Source organism: Vicugna pacos, chromosome 15, assembly GCF_048564905.1.
Source record: "Vicugna pacos chromosome 15, VicPac4, whole genome shotgun sequence".
Classification (NCBI taxonomy): domain Eukaryota; kingdom Metazoa; phylum Chordata; class Mammalia; order Artiodactyla; family Camelidae; genus Vicugna; species Vicugna pacos.
Window position 1 is genome coordinate 13,732,923 of NC_133001.1, and position 18,556 is coordinate 13,751,478.

General features: G+C 35.6%; 2 protein-coding genes across 9 annotated transcripts in view; one reads left to right on the forward strand and one right to left on the reverse strand.

The window, feature by feature from the left end:
- RAB1A (RAB1A, member RAS oncogene family) overlaps positions 1-14,637 on the forward strand; it is a 27,380-nt gene extending 12,743 nt beyond the window's left edge. Inside the window, exons 2-6 of one of the 2 annotated variants that reach the window (XM_006201513.3) lie at positions 1,760-1,832; positions 6,021-6,116; positions 10,646-10,741; positions 12,421-12,552; positions 12,810-14,637. In XM_006201513.3, the coding sequence (XP_006201575.1) occupies positions 1,760-1,832; positions 6,021-6,116; positions 10,646-10,741; positions 12,421-12,552; positions 12,810-13,007 (595 nt within the window). In that variant the 3' untranslated portion in view covers positions 13,008-14,637. Of the gene's footprint in view, positions 1-1,733; positions 1,833-6,020; positions 6,117-10,645; positions 10,742-12,420; positions 12,553-12,809 lie in introns of those variants that run through there. The other variant, XM_072937637.1, reaches the window with a different exon arrangement.
- Positions 14,471-18,556, reverse strand: part of CEP68 (centrosomal protein 68) — a 38,417-nt gene continuing 34,331 nt past the window's right edge. For all 7 annotated transcript variants that reach the window (XM_072937634.1, XM_072937629.1, XM_072937630.1 and 4 more), the window contains one exon: positions 14,471-18,035. In XM_072937634.1, the coding sequence (XP_072793735.1) occupies positions 18,012-18,035 (24 nt within the window). In that variant the 3' untranslated portion in view covers positions 14,471-18,011. The remainder of the gene's footprint in view (positions 18,036-18,556) is intronic.

The following is an 18,556-nucleotide window of genomic DNA, read 5'->3' on the forward strand; positions in this document are numbered from 1 at the left end:
GGTTATTCTGAAATAGAGAACTTGATCTTTAAGGTAATGAATGATACCACAGGCAACATCTGTGGCCCAATGCTGTCATTTACTATAGCAGGACCCAGTACCACAGATGCAGAGAATGTTTATTGAGTGTTTACTGAATACCTGGCACTGTGCTTTAGGGAAGTTGGTAAATTCAAGGCGTTTGTTTTGTCAAAATTTCTGTTAAAAATTAAATAATTGTAGTATCAATGGTGTGATTATTCTTGCTAACAAATGAAAATTTTTGATGTACTTATTGCTAATGTTCAGTGTTCAGCAGTCTTAAGAATTCATTTGGTTTAATTAAAGAGGAAGCTATCAATAGTACTAAAGTCAGTCAGCAACTATACTAACAAAAGTTGTTTGGAATTAGTTATCAATAACTTATTAAGGGTAAATTTTTATAATCATTATCCCCACTATCCCCTTTCTTTCTTTAAAATCTCAAACTGAAAAGGATTTAGTTACTAAGTTCATCCTATTCAACCCTTCATTCAACCCTTAATGACATGTTTAAAAGCTTACTTCCTATTGTGACCTTTATTTTGCTGCTGGCTAAGGTACTTTGGATTTTTAAAAAAATGTTTTTCCTTTAGATAATTAGAGACAATAAGTGTACTATGGTAACTTGATAAAACCAGAAAGATGTTTTAACACCTGGGTAACAATTGATGAATATTCACAGAGTTAATCACTTTTAAACATCTCCCTTACATGTAAATATGATAATTGTAATCTACATTTGATTTGCAAGTGGTATTTGGGTTTCACTTTAAGTAGGTAGCATTTTTTAAGAATAACTCACAAAGAACAACATTAAAAATCATGAATTATCATCTTAAAAATCTGTAAAATCTGAATCTTTTTGTTGTTGTTTTGAAATTGCTTTAAAAGAACATATGGAACTGTTTATAGAGTTCGGAAAAATCTATGAGGGATTCCTTTGGAGACCATAGGCTGACCGACTGTTGTCTTCAGATCCCTGGAGGAATCCCTGGGGATGGTTTTTGAGTTAGGCTTGGCAGCGGTAACGTGCATAAACAGAGCCCCGAGCCTTCAGTGTTTTCTGAAGAATGCTTTATGCAAACTTTGAATGTTGGTATGGTTGTATGTTTCTATAAACAGTCTTTGGTTTTACTGCATCTCCAGTTTAAAATATTTATAATGCAGGCTTTCAGAAGTTAAACGATCCATTTCCTTCCTCCCTTCCTTCCTTCCTTCCCTCTTCCCTCCCTTCCTCCCTCTTTTAAGGAGGAATTCCAGGTGGATGCTAGGGAAGGATCATAAAAGCCGTTTGCTGGAGGACTGCTGTGAAATGATTTGAGCTTGAAATTTGAAGGAGAGATTTGTTTCATTGGCAACAACAATGGAAAGTTAACTCCGTGTGCTTTAATATTCCAGAAGAGTGGGATTTTTTCTAGCATAAGTCTCTTGGGCTCTCCAAGAATGCTTACCACTTATCTTTCCTGTCATTCTTTCCTCGGAAGTGAAAGTTCACTGATCTTAGAGATCATGGCTGGTGTTGCCTATCTCACATTTACATAATTCTCTCATGTTCAGTGATTCATCAAAAGGGCTCCTACCTTTGGTTGCAGTTTTGACTTCTGTTAAGTCACTCATGGGCTTTTCAGGAGCTGTAGTCTTCCTCAGTGAACTGTTATTCTTGGCTGTATTTCTGTCATTGTAGAACTTACAGTACAATATGCTTTTCATTAATGTGGTTTTCTTTTCCTTTTTGCAGTGATTATTTATTCAAGTTACTTCTGATTGGCGACTCTGGGGTTGGAAAGTCTTGCCTCCTTCTTAGATTTGCGGTAAGTTGAAATTAAAATGCTTTTAAAGAAATTAATGCTATGTATGTTTTCCAGGTAGACAAAACATTAAACAATTTTATTCAGAATATTAATTTTCCAGAACTTATATATTTAAAGCCTCCAAGTGTACATCCCTAGTGATATCTAGACTCTTAAATAGAAGTGCTGTTACTCTTAGAAGAAATTTAAGCAAAATGTGGTTATAAAGTCAGATCTAATACTCTTCCTGGAAGTCATGTTTCATTCCAGCAAAAGTCATGAGTTAAGAGGAAAATAACTGGCCCGTGTTGAAAGTGACTTGATGGAAAACAAGTCTTCAAGTACAACTTTAGTAGAATCAAAAAAACTTTTTTGGACAATGGCATAGGGTTCTGTATGCTGAAATTTACAAACTGATTAATGACTTTCAACCTAATAAATAGAATCTAGAGTCTCCTTCATAGTCTTTACCAGCTGCCTTTAAATTTAGTGTGTTTTCCTTCTTACTGTCTCCATCGTTGGTTCTTAAGAGTATGGGCCAATGGGGATTAGCAAGACCCTCTCAGTGGAGTCCATGAGATCAAAGCTACTTTCCTAATAACACTAAACCGTTAGTATTTACTAAATAGCACTAACAAAACACGTTTGCCTTTTTTCACTCTGTTGACCTTTCACTCTGATGATACGGTGGGTAAAACTGCTGGTGCCTTATTAGCACCATGTCAAAGTATTGGTAAGTCCTAAACTATACTTATAGTCATGGTATTTACCTCTATTCACTCACCGGGCAGGGAGACACCATTTTCACTGAAGAATGTTTTTGGTGAAACAAAATGATTAAATTTTTTCCTATCTTTTTTTTTAATTGAGTTACAGTTGATATACAATATTATATGTTTCAGTACAACAGTAATTCATAATTTTTAAAGGTTACATTCCTTTTATAGTTACTATAAAATATTGGCTATATTCCCTGTGTTGTATAATATATCCTTGTAGCTTTTAATTTCATATTCTAGTTTGTACCTCTTAATCCCCATCCCTATCTTGCCCCTCCCCTCTTCTGTCTCCCCACTGATAACCGCTAGTTTGTTCTGTATATCTGTGAGTCTGTTTCTTTTTTGTTATATTCACCAATTTATTTTTTTAGATTCCACATATAAATGGTATCATTCAGTATTTTTCTTTGTCTGACTTATTTCACTTAGCATAATACTCTCCAAGTCTGTCCATGTTGTTGCACATGGCAGAATTTCATTTTTTTTTTTAATGGCTGAGTAGGATATGTGTGTGTGTGTATATATCTTCTTTATCCACTCATTTGTTGATGAACACTTAGGTTGCTTTTAAACAGGATTAATTTTGAAAAATCTTGATTCTTGTGTATTTTTTAAATATTTTGTGTGAAGAAATGAGTGCTATGCAAAAAGTGCTTTTACTGTAGACTGAAGTATGTTGGTTGTCTCAGGGGAAAGAAAAGCATTTGTATAGTTGTTTGCATTGTGAGCTAAACTGATTGCTTTTTTTAATTGAAGAACTTTTCTTCTTCTTTTTCTTTAACTTGAAAGAACAACTGACAAACTATAGTTATGTAGAATTGAGTATTGGGTACACATTTTGTCAGATGAGCAGAGACTGTCACTTCAAGGAAAATATCTGACAGTATTTGCTGCCTATAATAAATTCAAGCTTTCAAGGGAAAATTAGAATTTTGGAAAATTTAAATTTACTACTGCAAGCTTGATAGCATCTCAGATACCTAATATGACTTTTCTAATGAGTGATATTAATGAATCTTATTTTTAAATAAATATATATATAATTTCATTATATATAATAGTTTAAAGTGAAACCATGGAAGTACTAGCAAAGCACTGAGAATTGGGACAGAAGAGATAACAAGTGCAGTGGTTCAGAGGCATGTAAGTGTGAGTCATTTAGGGATTTATAAGAATTCTAACAAAGCATTTAATAAAATATTTCTAATAAAGCACCTGGCATGAAGAAGTGCAAAATTAATGTTTATTGCATTCATTTTGTTCTCTATCTACTTTTCTATAGTACCTGATACTTCTCAATTAAAATATTAAAATTTTTATAAAAGTGAATACCTAATAATGATAAAGAACATTTTGTCAAATACATTCAGTTCTTTAAAAATATCCTTTTACCCAGTGATTCCATGTGTGCAGAAATGTGAATATATGTGAAGGATAAGTCAACATAGCTACCTCTAGGCACTGGGAACTCTTTCTGGTCGCATTTTACAGTTTTCTTTTGGACATCTTTTGTTTCAGTCCCATGTACAGATTCAGCATTATCAAGACTCACCCACACTGGCTTCATTTAATCCTTTTTTTTCCTTCTCTTTGTTGGAGTGCAGCAAATGTAGATCCCAAATGTGTCGTTTTCCCTTTATATACTTCAGTATGCACTTCTAAAAACTGGACATTTTCATATAAAATACATTTATCAATTTACAAAGTAAATTTCCCTGGTTGTCTAAGAAGTGTGGTGTTAAAGAGTTGGTTTGAAATCATGATTCAGACATGGTTCACGCATCCCACTTGGTTGTTTTCCTGCTCAGTCTCTTAGAGTTTTTCCATCCTCCCTCTTTTTGATTTATGTATTTTTCACGTCATTTACCTTTTGCAGAAACTGGGGCAGTTGTCCTGCAGATTGCCCAACATGTTAGACTTGTCACTTTGTTTTTCTGTGGTGTCTTTAAACTAGTTCCCTTATCCCTCATGTTTCTGTAATTGGAAATAAGGCCCAGAGCTGTGCTATCTTTATGGAAGCTGTTAGTCCCATATGACTAAATATAAAGTTGAATAGAATAAAAAATTATCCACGTGGGGCTAGTGGCTACTGTACTGACTATGACAGTTTATAGAACCTTTCCATCATCTAAAAAGTTCTTTTGACAGTGCTGCTCTTGATAGATAGAGGCTTGATTAGATTTAGGCCCATCTTTATTGGTGGAATACTTCCTAGGTGGTGCTTTATGTGCCTGAAAAGATTCCTCATTGAATTTAGGTGGTAAAAGCCTGATCTCTCCATTCACAAATCTTTTCACAAACATTTTCACTTAAAGAAAAAAACTGAATTTTGTTTCCATTACGAGTAAAATATTGTAACAGACACTTGAGAAAGAAACAGGTATAATTTTAAAGGTTTAACCTTGAGTTAAACATTGTTCACACAAAAAACTTGCACACAAATGCTCATAGCATTAATTATAGTAGACCAAAAGTAGAAACCACTCAAATGTCCATCAGTTGATGAGTGGATAAACAAATTTTGGTATATTCATGCAATATAAGCCATAAAAAGGAATGAAGTGTACTGATTCATGCTGTAACATTGCTGAACCTTGAAAAGTTTATGCTGAGTGAAAGAAGCCCGGCACAAAAGGCCACATTGTATGATTCCATTCATGTGAAATGTCCAGAACAGGCAAATCCATAGAGACATAAAGTAGATTAGTAGTTTCCAGAGTCTAGGGGGAGAGGAGGAAATGGCGAGTGACTGCTACTAGGTGTAGGGTTTTCTTTTGCGGTGAGGAAAATGTTTTAGAATTAAATAGTGGTGACGGTTTTACAACTTTCTGAACATACTGCAAACCACTGAACTATACATTTTAAAAGGATGAATTGGGGGAAAGTAGCTCACTGGTAGAGTGAATCCTTAGCATGCATGAGGCCCTGGGTCCAATCCCCAGTATCTCCATTAAGAAATAAATATTATATCTCAGTATGTGAATTACATCTCAGTTTTTAAAAGTCATAACTAGGAAATAAAATTGACTTCTAAAAAAGTTCATTAGAAGAGAATGACATGCTCATTGCCATGTGAATAAATTGGATGGGAGGGTGGAGGAGCAAGAGTTTTGCTGATTAGCATGTTAGAAAAATCATTCATAATCATTGAAAATATAAAACCTTTTTCTGTATGATGTATGTAAAGAATTTGCCAATAGATGTTTGGAAAAATTAAAGAATAGCTATTGAAAAAATCTTAAGAAGAAACCACTGTTAAATAGCACTTTGTCTTCAGAACATGAAACTCAGTGCTGTAGCAGGTTGGAGTGGCTGTTCTCAAAATGTTATGCCTTATAAACCTTATCAGCTTTGTAGGTAAAAGTTAACATTATATTTTCTTATTTACATTTGAACATTCATTTTAATTGTTAACTTGTTTTCCCTTCAGGATGATACATACACAGAAAGCTACATCAGCACAATTGGTGTGGATTTCAAGATAAGAACTATAGAATTAGATGGGAAAACAATCAAGCTTCAAATAGTAAGTAATTTTTGGACTAGAAAGTTTTTGGGAAATTATTTTGGTAAATTTAGAGTGTTTTTTTAATATGTGAACAAAATTAAAGTATCTTAATCATGCATCTGTGATAGTGGTAGAATAAGAATTATTTAGACTCAAAATAAAGTGATTTCTCTTAAGATTACCTTTCTTATTGAATTTTCGGTTCATAAAGCAGCGAAATACATGTTTTAAGTCAAACTTGGTCCTAGTTCTTTTTCTTGTGCTTTTTATTAGTGGAGTCTGAGTTGAAGTTTACCTTGTGTTAAAGCGGAAATATATTGCACGTGTTTTGTATGTCTTTTATTGTGCTGAATATTGTGGAACATTAAAAGAAACCTAGGGGAAGTTTCTTCATATGTGGCTTAGTTGAAGAGTATTTATTAGATAGTATGTACCAACACTGTAGAAATGTAGAATTTTATTAGAAAGGAACTTAGCTTTTCTCACATGTTTTACAGCTCAGAAAATGGATGCTAAAGAGATTTAATGACTTGCCTACAGTTATTAGCAGAACCAAGTGATCCATAGCTCTCTGTTTTCAATGTTTTGTGTCCCTGTGCTGTCCTTACCTCCTTATCAATCCTTAGATCCCCAACCCTGAATTAATAACAGGCAATTGTATTAGAAACTTAATATGGGTCTACCACACTACCAATGTGGACATATCTGTGGTCTTGAAAAGAATTAATCTCTGTGTCAATTTCTGGTATACAGCATATAATATTTCAGTCATACATATACATGCATATATATTTGTTTTCATATTCTTTTTCATTATAGGTTACTACAAGATATTGAATATCCTGTGCTATACAGAAGAAATTTGTTTTTTATCTATTTTATATATAGTAATCTCTGGGTATCTTTAAGAGTTGGCTATTAGTATGAGGTAACATAGAAAACAAGTAACTGTTCTTTTCATGGAATTGATGACACACTTGAGAACTGTAAGGAGTTCTGAATTTGGAGTCAGAAAACTTGGATTTATTGACTTCATTTTGGTATTTATTAATTAAAGAGTCACGGGTTTAACTTAACTTCAGCCTTTGCCCTGAGACTCAGTTTCTTATCTGTAAAATAAGTTTGATAATACTTGATTTATTAACTAATAAGGTAGTTGTGAGAACCAGATCTATAACTGTGTATGTGTATATGATTATGTATGTGAAAGCCCTTTGCAAACTTTTGGGCAATATACAAATGTTACTAATGATGTGACATACCTAGGTAAGTGAATATTTGATAGGTTATTATTTTTTTAGCTGCTTCCTTTCTTATATGACTCTCATAAGGAAAAGAAGGGTACATTACAAAAGAATTGTGGATTTTGACACAAGTAAACACACTTGAAACTCCAAATTAAGACTTGCAAACATATCGTTATCAGAGATAGCTTTAAATACTTTCAGTCAGTGAACAGATTATCTTCTATATTGATTTTTCCCATTACATGTAGAGTGCCAGCTTGGCACCATAAAGAATATTTCAGAAGGATGCACCCAAGCCTCTAACTTATTGATGTGAAATGATTATGTTGTGTGTGATCATTGGTCTCCGTAAGATTTGGATACATATTTGTAAAATATCCATATATTGTTACTTTCCTATGACTGGAAGGGATCTTACAGGTCACTCAGTGTCCTTTCATCTTCAGTAGCAGTTTCCTTTCACTATCTGGTGCCTTTTTTTGAACATTTCTGGGAAGCCCACCATTTTTCAAAGCAGCTGGTTCCATTTATAAATAACCTCTAATTGTTAATTCTTTATATTGAGCTTAAGCCAGTTTCCTTTAACTTCTGTCTTGTATTCCTTTGCCTTTTACAGCTGCCAGAATGAGATTAATTCCTTTTCTGCTGGCAGCCTGCCATTTAGATTGATCTTATCACAACCTTCTACCCCTGAAGTCAGTCATTCCTTTCTGAAAGCGTATTTTCAGAACCCTTTACAATTTGGGATACACTTGCATTTTATAAGTGCCTTTTATTAAAATACGATTCTTAAAATCAAATACAGGATATAGTCCAGCCAGTGTGGGCTACATGGGGTAAATTCTCTATTGATTTGGACTCTTGTTTTTTTTTTCTCTTGAACGTCAGGGACTCAAGCCATTTTCTCATCATTGACCCATTCAGGGACGTAAAACGAAAGCCTGAGTTTACTACATTTGCTGTCTCAACAACCATATTGCCTACCGATTTGGATCTTAAGTTTTGTTTTGTTTTAATCTTACATTTTGTGACTAGCGTTTTTAAAATCTAAACACAGTATTTAACTTTTTTAACTCTGTTACATTTCGTCTTGCCTGGCTTGAATTATCTTCCCAAGTTTTCTGGGTCTTCCAAAATGATTGGGTTGATCTATATTTTGGTTAGCTTTTTTCTGTTCAAGTTGCTATCTGGGTCTTTATCAGAGTTAGTGATTATGAAACATTAAGCAGTGCAGGGCATGTACAGAGTCCAGTCCCATACAATGGAAGGCCTCTTTCTGTGATTGTTCCTTCATGAAGCTTTATGGAAATGCTTACATCACACCAGGCATTCAGATAGATTCAAGGTTACAGGGATGGATGAAACATAGCCCCATGGGAGGAGATCCCATTTCAGTGGGAGAGACAAACATGGGAAAATCAGTTCCCCTGTGAGTATGAGGGGCAATAAGGATTAGATACCTAAAGGGTGATCAGTTATAGAGGAAGGTACTGTTAGGATGTAGAGTCAGGGGAGTTTTCAGAGTGGCAGGGAGACATCAGAAGTTTTACTCTCTGGATGCCATTGCTTAGTTAGCTACAATTCTTTGTTACCATTTATTCAGAAACTGTCTTTTTCTTATACTATCTTTGTGAAAGGAGTTGGTAGGTGGAGAAGAGAGGAGAACTGATATTTTATTGAGCAGCTTCTATAATCAAGCATTGTGCTAGGCATTTTACAAACACGAATTCATTTAAGAAGGTGGTATCTGGGATTTATAGATGCTGTTAGGTGACTCTTCCTACAGTAAATAACCAGGAACCTAGATTGGGTGTTCTGAAGTCACATTGGCTTGCCTCCAGAGCTCGTGCTTTTCCAAAGATATCAAATTCTTCAAGGCTCCTGACTGATACAGTAGATCTAAATAGTCTTCTGACTCTCAGGCTGATACTTTGGGTGAACAAAGTAATGAAGCTGTAGTGGCTTGTTTTTGTCGGTTTTAGATTTACAGTTAACATCTTACCTTATTTGCTTCATTATTTTTCCTCTGGAGTATGTTAAAGTAAATTATAGATAGTATGATATTTTACTCCAAAAATACTAATTATGCATCTCTATTTTACTATGTAACTACCATTATCACATCTAACAAAATTGACACTAATGCCTTAATACTGTCTAGTATCTGGTCTGTATTCGAATTTCCCCAAAATTGCAACTTACTTTTAACAATCAGATGTTGGCTGGGTCTTAGAAAAGGAAGTGATTCCACTGAGTGTTCCTGACCTTTTTTCTTTCTTTTTTTCTTTGCCATTTAAGATGCTAGTGGGGATCAACATCAAGCTCGCAGACATATTCCAAAACTTTATAATTCCTTCCCCCTAAAGGCTGGTGCAGCTTAATCTCCACTTGTCTTATGCTTTAAGTCCATCTTTTGTTTTGTTTTTTTTCAATGGTAACCATTAAGCAACCGCTCTTTATTACCCTATATCCATCAAGATGTTGTCTTTTACCAGTATCTTTTAGTGGGGTAGGTAGCTATTTGGATGATACAAATTTTTTTTAAAAGAAAAGGTCATTGTCTAGGAGCAATTTAAGCAAAATTCTTACTGCCCTTGTTAAAAGCAAGGCTTTTAAAATCTAACAATTGAGTTTTCCTGGTATTTTTAAAAATTAGTTTTTTAAAACCCAGAAGTTTAATGTAACGATGTGTATTTCAGCATTTGAGCCTAAGTAGTTGAGATGTGGTAAACTGTTCTTAAGATTAATTTTATAGAAGTACTTGGGGTCATCTTCCTTATACTGTTTTCCCTAGAACTAAGATAAATGTTCCTGAGATGGTTAAAGTGCTGTCTTGACTGGTAGTAATCTGACTTAGGTCCTTTCAGTGGTTTCCCTGATGATAAAATGTCTTGCAGGTGATTTTGTCTTATGTGTAAGAGTGTGCTGTGTTTAAAGAGGCATTAGACCAGGAGCTTTTCCTAATACCAAGTCAACCTGTCTTTGCATTCATACTAGCCTTGTACAGTGCTGAAGGCTGTAGGGAATATTAAGAGTATGACATAGCTCCTGATCTCAAAGAGCTTATAATTACAGTACTGGTAGCATTACTACAAGCTAAATTGTAGGTACTACCTTCTTTTCTGGACCTTCAGGTATTTGACATTTACTGTGCAGTTTAGTAGTGTGAGCATGGAGAGCTAATGTTTCCATGTCAAAATCTTGACAACTATGTAAATTAAACTGTTCTCCCTCCTCCTTTCCTTTTCTCCAACTGTATTTTAATGCAATTGTTTGGATTTCTTAATTGTTTTATGATAGTGGGACACAGCAGGCCAAGAAAGATTTCGAACAATCACCTCCAGTTATTACAGAGGAGCCCATGGCATCATAGTTGTGTATGATGTGACAGATCAGGTAAGTTCCAAGAGAAAATTGTGTTATACTCACAAAGTAGGAAGTTACTAATTGATAAATATCAGATTCTTTTACTTTGCGTATAAGCTATCAATATTATTTATATGGCAGAAGACTTCGTCTACCCCTAAATGAGTGAATCACATAAAAACCATGTTTTAAACCAATAATCTTTTAAGAACAGATGCATTGTTATTTTTCTCCCCTACATCATTGAAATACATAATGAATTGGTCAACCAAAATTTTTTATTATTTTCCTTTAGTAAATAGAAATTTTAGTAATTGGTTTTACATTTGCTTTTAAGGGACCAGTTCTGTCTATTATCAGCTAAATAACTGATTGTTTTGGCAAGTTTGTAGGGAACTGGGGTTGCTTGGTTTATACTGTATCCTTGGTGCTAAGTATTAATAGGAATTTGCCTGGTAATTAGACCTGTCAGAATTGCCAAAAGTAAAATTAGGGGTTTCTGCCTGTATAGGATGTAGTTCAGAAATAGGGTGAGCTTATAGAGGAGAGTAAAGATTTGCTGTTGAAAGGAAGGTAGGGGGATGGGTCTAAGGGCCATTTTTTTGATCAGAAAGTTAGAAAATTTCAGGGTCCGGTTTTTTTTCCTATCAAAAGAATAAAAGATGAACTTTGAAAGTTAGAATTTTTAATTCTTTTTCCAACAAAAAGCTCACATACTTATTACTGAGCCAAACAAAGCACTAGTGCAGAAACACTGACACAGAGAAAAATCATTTTCCCAATTAAGTATATCCAGCCATTACAGATAATAGTGATATTTTCAGAGTGATATGGAAAGACGCAGGTGACCTTGACACAGCATGAGTATGTGTGGCACCTCATTTGCTGGGCTCCTTATAGACTCAGCTTGATCTTCTCCAGTGTCTTCTCTTGGAGTTGTACCTGATTTTATTATCAGTTTCATTTGAATCCATTGGGGAATGGGATGATTCTGCTTTTGTTTCTTGGCCAGGAGTCACTTGGTCCTGAAAGTCTTTTGAGAAGACATGGTAGGAGCAAATTCAACCACCTAGAATTTATAATTCTTGTAGCAAATGTTAAATCTTACCTCAGCTATGAAATCATAGCAAATTAGGAGATGACTAAAACTATAGACTTCACATTCAGTGCCATTAGAAGTAATGGGTGAGTGATAATCAACATGAGGGAAAAAAATGTTGCTAATTTCAGAAATCTTACTACCATGTAATATTTAAAAGTGAAAATTTTCCTCTTTTAAGTATGACTAGAAAAGAAAACAAGCTGCTTTACCTTGGACTCATTTATTTAATAACTTTGACATCTCTGGTAGCAACATTTAGGCTATCTTATAAACCAAAAGTTTGTCAAGTTTCAAAAACCAGGTTTTGTAGCATTTTAATGCATATATTTAAATTGCATATTCCAAAACAACTGGATTTGCCTGAACTGCAGTTTAATGTTGAGCTGTATTTCCCTCTCAAATAGGCATTTTCATGTCTTCAAATTCTAATTTCTTATTCATATAGGCATGTATCATTATTTTATTATGTTCACGTCTTTCCCAGCACTAGTTATTTTGTAGCTAGAGTTGTCTCATGGTCAGCAGATACTGCTGTTTATTACTTGCTTCATTAGGACCGTTGTGTCCAGAACTGTATTGCCATTCTTTAAGATGTGTATCTTTTTAGGAGTCCTTCAATAATGTTAAACAGTGGCTACAGGAAATAGATCGTTATGCCAGTGAAAACGTCAACAAGTTGTTGGTAGGGAACAAATGTGATCTGACCACAAAGAAAGTAGTAGACTACACAACAGCAAAGGTATGTTTAAAGTTTGATTTTTCAAACTGAATTGGGAGATGCTGAATTTGAGTTTGAATTATGTTTGGGTATGGAGTTTCACAATGGCCACGACCACCTTAGCTTTAAAAATCGTGCAATAGAATCCTCTGAATATTCATGCGGTCTTTTTGGATTCAGTAAACTTAGTCCTTTATCACTTCCTGGTTCAGTTGATGAAATATGCACTAAGTGAAAAAGCTTTTCAGTGTTAATTTAATTGTGCCTTATATTCTTAGGAATTCGCTGATTCCCTTGGAATTCCATTTTTGGAAACCAGTGCTAAGAATGCAACAAATGTAGAACAGTCTTTCATGACGATGGCAGCTGAGATTAAAAAGCGAATGGGTCCTGGAGCAACAGCTGGTGGTGCAGAGAAGTCCAATGTTAAAATTCAGAGCACTCCGGTCAAGCAGTCAGGTGGAGGTTGCTGCTAAAATTTGCCTCCGTCCTTTTCTCACAGCAATGAATTTGCAATCTGAACCCAAGTGAAAAAACAAAATTGCCTGAATTGTACTGTATGTAGCTGCACTACAACAGATTCTTACCGTCTCCACAAAGGTCAGAGATTGTAAATGGTCAATACTGACTTTTTTTTTATTCCCTTGACTCAAGACAGCTAACTTCATTTTCAGAACTGTTTTAAACCTTTGTGTGCTGGTTTATAAAATAATGTGTGTAATCCTTGTTGCTTTCCTGATACCAGACTGTTTCCCGTGGTTGGTTAGAATATATTTTGTTTTGATGTTTATATTGGCATGTTTAGATGTCAGGTTTAGTCTTCTGAAGATGAAGTTCAGCCATTTTGTATCAAACAGCACAACCAGTGTCTGTCACTTTCCATGCATAAAGTTAGTGAGATGTTCTATGTAAGATCTGATTTGCTAGTTCTTCCTTGTAGAGTTATAAACGGAAAGATTACACTATCTGATTAATAGTTTCTTCATACTCTGCATATAATTTGTGGCTGCAGAATATTGTAATTTGTTGCACACTATGTAACAAAACAACCGAAGATATGTTTAATAAATATTGTACTTATTGGAAGTAATATCAAACTGTATGGTGATAAGTATTGTTTTAATTCTTATGGCTAAAGGGAAATAGAGCCTTGCATTATACTCAAAACAGCCATTTGTGTGTGCAACCAGGGCACTGTAGACCTATCTTAGAGCAGCATCCAATATGCTTTCCAGATAATATACCCAATAAATGACCTAGGGAGGCTTCTGTGCTGTATAGGGATTTAACCAAGCTTAGTGGTTCAGGGAGATTACATAAATTGTATGAAAATAAGTTTAGAATGTATGCAGTCTAGCTTATTATCTCTGATCCTTCGCTAAAACCATTGGAAATGGCTTCGTTGATCAACATTTTGCTAATTCTTCTGTGACAGAGGTGGAAAGCGGCACACCTTTCTTAACTGGCAGATGATTAGACTGACAGGTGTGCTAGTACTGTTTCTTCCATGCCTGGAGTCAGACGTCAGCCATCCTCCACAACTATGTAACTTAGGTTGGAGGAGAGTTAAGGCATTGAAGTAGCAGAAAATGAACTATTTGCCCTAATTTTAGAAATTATATCCCTTTAAATTAGCTGAAAACACAAATGCTGGGTGGGAATGATAAATGAGAGAAATATATTTATTTCAGTGGAATTTTGCACATGTGAAATTTTGTTAACTAGGACCTTAACGATCCTAGGGTTGGTTTTTATTGTGGGGAACAAAAATCTTTTGCTAGCACTGGCATTTTAAGGTAATAGAAGTCAAAGATTGTTTCCTTGGGGTTGAAGTAGCAGCCAAAACATTCTTTACTTAGGGGCTTGGGATGTGGCTGTTGGCAACACATTTTATGGTGGGAGTCTTTAATTCAGTGATAAAATTTAAACTAAAAACAAGCCAAAAATTATAGGTTTCTTTATTTTCACTAAACAGGCAATTGAAATACATGGTACAAAAATAAGTGGTTAAGATTATTGTAAAATGAAATGGACAGAATAAATATTCAATTTAATTTTCCATCTATGAGAATTTCACAATAAAATCACAGTTTACTTTGTATTATAGATGTGCTTGTTGGATCTATTCATCCTCACATAAGGCAACTGAAAAATTTCTCAAGTTACCAGTAATTTGGGTGAAATTTTTTATTAATGTTTCAAAAGGTTTGGGTTTTGGGGTTTTTTTTTTTTTTTTTGCCTTATCAATATAGTATAAAGGGGAAAAGAATTCAGAAACTAATTTTTAAAGTAGATGAGTGATACAAATGTTAGTGTGATACACTTTGGTTTTTTAATACAGCAAGTTGTTCAAACTGTCAGCTTATTCTTGTGAGTTAGCAAAAAACATTACATGAATTTAAGATGTAGGCATATTTACATACTTACTGAGTTTTGAAAATTCCAGTGTTCTTTCCCCCATGGCAGTTGAGACTGGGGCTTACTGCAAGATGTCTTGCCATGCTTCGCTATCTGCTTTTATGAATTTACCCATAAATGCAGTTTTGAAAAAAAAAATGTATTCCCATTCCTATCCCCATTTTCAAGTACAAACACTTCAAGCTACTATGGGCTTTAATAGTCTGTTCACTCAATAAATGGAATTAATGCTTTGCTGTATTTTAAATGTAAGTGGCTACCATGAATTACCTTACAGATGTGAAGAGTTTTCTAAATCTAAGCAGTCACAGTCTCTGTGAAATCCTTGCAGAATGATAGCTGTTCTGGTCTGAGTAGTAACTATTTGTTCTTTGACCTTGGACCAAACCTCCTTTAGCATATATGTTACCATTGCATTATATTTTATATCAGCCCTTCTTTATGATCCCATTTAAGCTTTAAAACAGTCCTGTATTGACACTCCTATTTGCAGATCATCTTAGCCAGGGAGCTGTGACAAGAACCCAGGTTTTCAAACTGCCAGCCCAGGTTCTAGTACTGCCAGATTCCAGTGGACTTAAGTTCTACTAATTTAAAGGGAACTACTAAGAAAATTTACTGCAGGTAAACTTGGAATTTCATAACCACGTTAATGTCACTGTAAGCCACTGCTGTTAAGGCTAACGTGTACCACAGCACACTGGCCAGCCAGGCTGTTTGAATCTAGCCTGGCCACGTTTGCTCGTGGAATGCTGCTGGCAGCATCTTCCGAGGCGGAAACCGTTTCAGCTTGAGTTTTTTAAGGGAGGTCTTAAACTTCTTACAGCGCTGCCGAAGATGACATTAAGTTGTACTGATACTCTTAAGCGGCATTCACAGCTAGGTCCAGAGTAGGCACCCTTCAGTCACACCTTATTTCAAAGGAAGTGAACAAAAATATCTTAGGTCATCTCTAGGTAAAGTAGTACTTTCTTGGGAAACAGGGTACTCTGAAGTAAAATACTCTGTGAAAATTCTTGTCAGTTGAAGCTGATTATAATTATTAGGTTGAATGGCAGAATGGCATGTTCAGCTATTCATTATTATAAAGGGTTGTCATCTTCAGTTTTTGCTAAGTAAGAGACTTATTTTCTTGTCTATCAAATGTTAGTAAATACTCCCAAGGGCTATCCTGTAACATACACAGTGGAAAGACATGTGCCAACTGATAGCTCTAAGAGAAGGTGAAATACATCAATTTAAGAACAGAGGCCATTAGACATGTCTTTTTAACCAGTTCTAGGCTTTTAGGAGGATTTTACATATACAATGATTTGCTAAGGTGTTCTTTCTAAATCTCATTATGTACGGAACCAAGATTACAGTGGAGCTGGCAGAATCCTAATACGCAGCTTAGTTCTGATCATGCCCTTAAACATTATGGTAAGTCATCCCAGAGTAGCAGAGGCACCTGAAACACTGCACTTTATACAGCTACTGTTGAATTTTATATTTTTTCCTTAATTGTTAAGTATTAGAATTTAACAGCTTATTTTCCAGTATAAAGTCTGAGAAATTTTAAAGTGGGGAAGTCACATTTAATGATAGGGTTTTACTGCATATGGAGGTGGATGAGATGATAAGATTATGTGGTTCAGCCCCCAAAACTAAAGCCCTAAAAGTCCTTTTGTTTTGGTTGGGGGGGGTTCAGGTTTATTTATTTCTAGAAGTGGTTCTGGGGACTGAACCCAGGACCTTGTGCATGCTAAGCATGCACTCTACCACTTCTTCCTCTAAACTTCTTTTAACAAGGGTAATTTTGTATTAAATATTTTGTCCGGAGAGACAGTCTGCTTTATGAAAATAATTGTTCTAATGTCACTTGCTCTGGGTTCAGATGACTTGTTCATTTATAAACTTAAAAGATCTTCCTTTCTTAAGCGCACTCCTTGAATGTGAATCTGGAGTTTGAAAAAAGATAAATTTAAGTGTGAAGAACCCCTTCCTTAAGGCTTAGTCCACTGTAGTGCTAAAAATACACGGGGGAAAAAGTGCTTCCTCCTTCCATATTCATTCATGGCCCAACAGAACTTTTTTTTAAGTGCCTTTTTTTCCCTTAGTTTTATGCAAAATCTGTGGTTCCTAGCAATAGCTGATCATTTTTCTTTAAAAAGCCATAGAATTGGCTTTAAGTGGTTGATCAGATTTTTTTCTCTGAGGTACTTACATGTCAACTCCCAAAGCAACAAAGAATTCCCTTTTTTCCTTCACTTTTGACAGCCTTAGTTTCTATAGTTAGCCAGACTGTGTGATTCTGTCCACGGCCTTCCCTGACCTGACCACTCCTCCAAGGGAGAGCAGGAATGGAGGCTGCCTCCTCCTAGGGGTACCCTTAAGGTAGATCAGTCAGTCCAGAGCCCTGGGGAAGCTCAGCAGCAGTTCCCTAAGTCCCTGACACATTTTTCTTTGAGATACTAGCTAGGCAGGCAGATGGAGCCCTAGGCCCTTAAGATGATAAAAGGTATGCTGACAGCCCAAAATAATTTGTAGAGAGATCTGTTCAGAAACTTCTATTAATTTGGAGAGTTAAAGTCTCTTCTGTAACCTTCAAAGAGGGATTTATAATAAAGCCTAAGCTTCATTTTGTGAAGTTCCAAGTTCCTGGCCAACCATTCACTTTTTTCAGTCTCTTGGATCCTCCTGTGTGCCTGCGGATACCACGCATTTGGTACCTTCTTTCTCATGCCAGCCTTCTTTAAATGATCTCAGCAGGTGGACTAGTTACAGAAGCTGTCTCCTCTTTTTAACTGGATGGAGAAGGAAAGACCTTTAAGCCTCACTGGCATTATTTATCAAAAACGCAAAGCTACGTGCTCTATGTAGAGAAGCACCAAAAGGAAAACCTTAGTTTGGAAGGATTCATTTTAAATAAAAATAGTAACTCAACAGCCCTTACTTCAGGGAAGAGAAAGGCATTTTAAAGCTAGTACATTAGAGTTAGGTTTCCCCCTTGATTTCATTGTTAAATGGCTCTCACAAGGACTTCCTGCAAGTTTCCTACTAGCCAGGTTTTGGCTGACCGATTACATCTCTGCCTGAGAAGACGCCTGAAAGAGAAAGAGAAGCTTGTTACAGGCGGAATGCTGCAGAGGAAGAAATGACACAGTAGTCACCTGCATTCACTTTAGCACCGAAATGACTACTGCTCAAATTTATTTGATACAAATACAGGGACTTGCTGCTCCTGACATACCAGGAATTTACATCCTTTACCCTCTCTTGTCTACAGTGAACTCTCACCTGAAAAACCTGAGTTGAACAGCACATTTTGGTTGTAGGAGAGAAAGTTTCAGAGAAAGTATGCTCCTGTTGTGGAATCACGTTGGGCAGTGGTAACTCCATTGACACCAACCCCTCTGCTCTTAGCACCCCCTTTCCTGTCATTCCTGTTTGACCTTTCAGAGATGAAAAGGAAACTGTACTGTTGCATCTCCAAGGTATGGTACTCCCATCTACTCCCCTAGCCCTTTATGGAAGGGACTATGGAAAACTTGCAGAGAGCCTTTTTGGGAAAAGGAGGTATGGGGAGTTATCAGTAACTCTGGATCCCTGTGGGCACGTGCTGCTG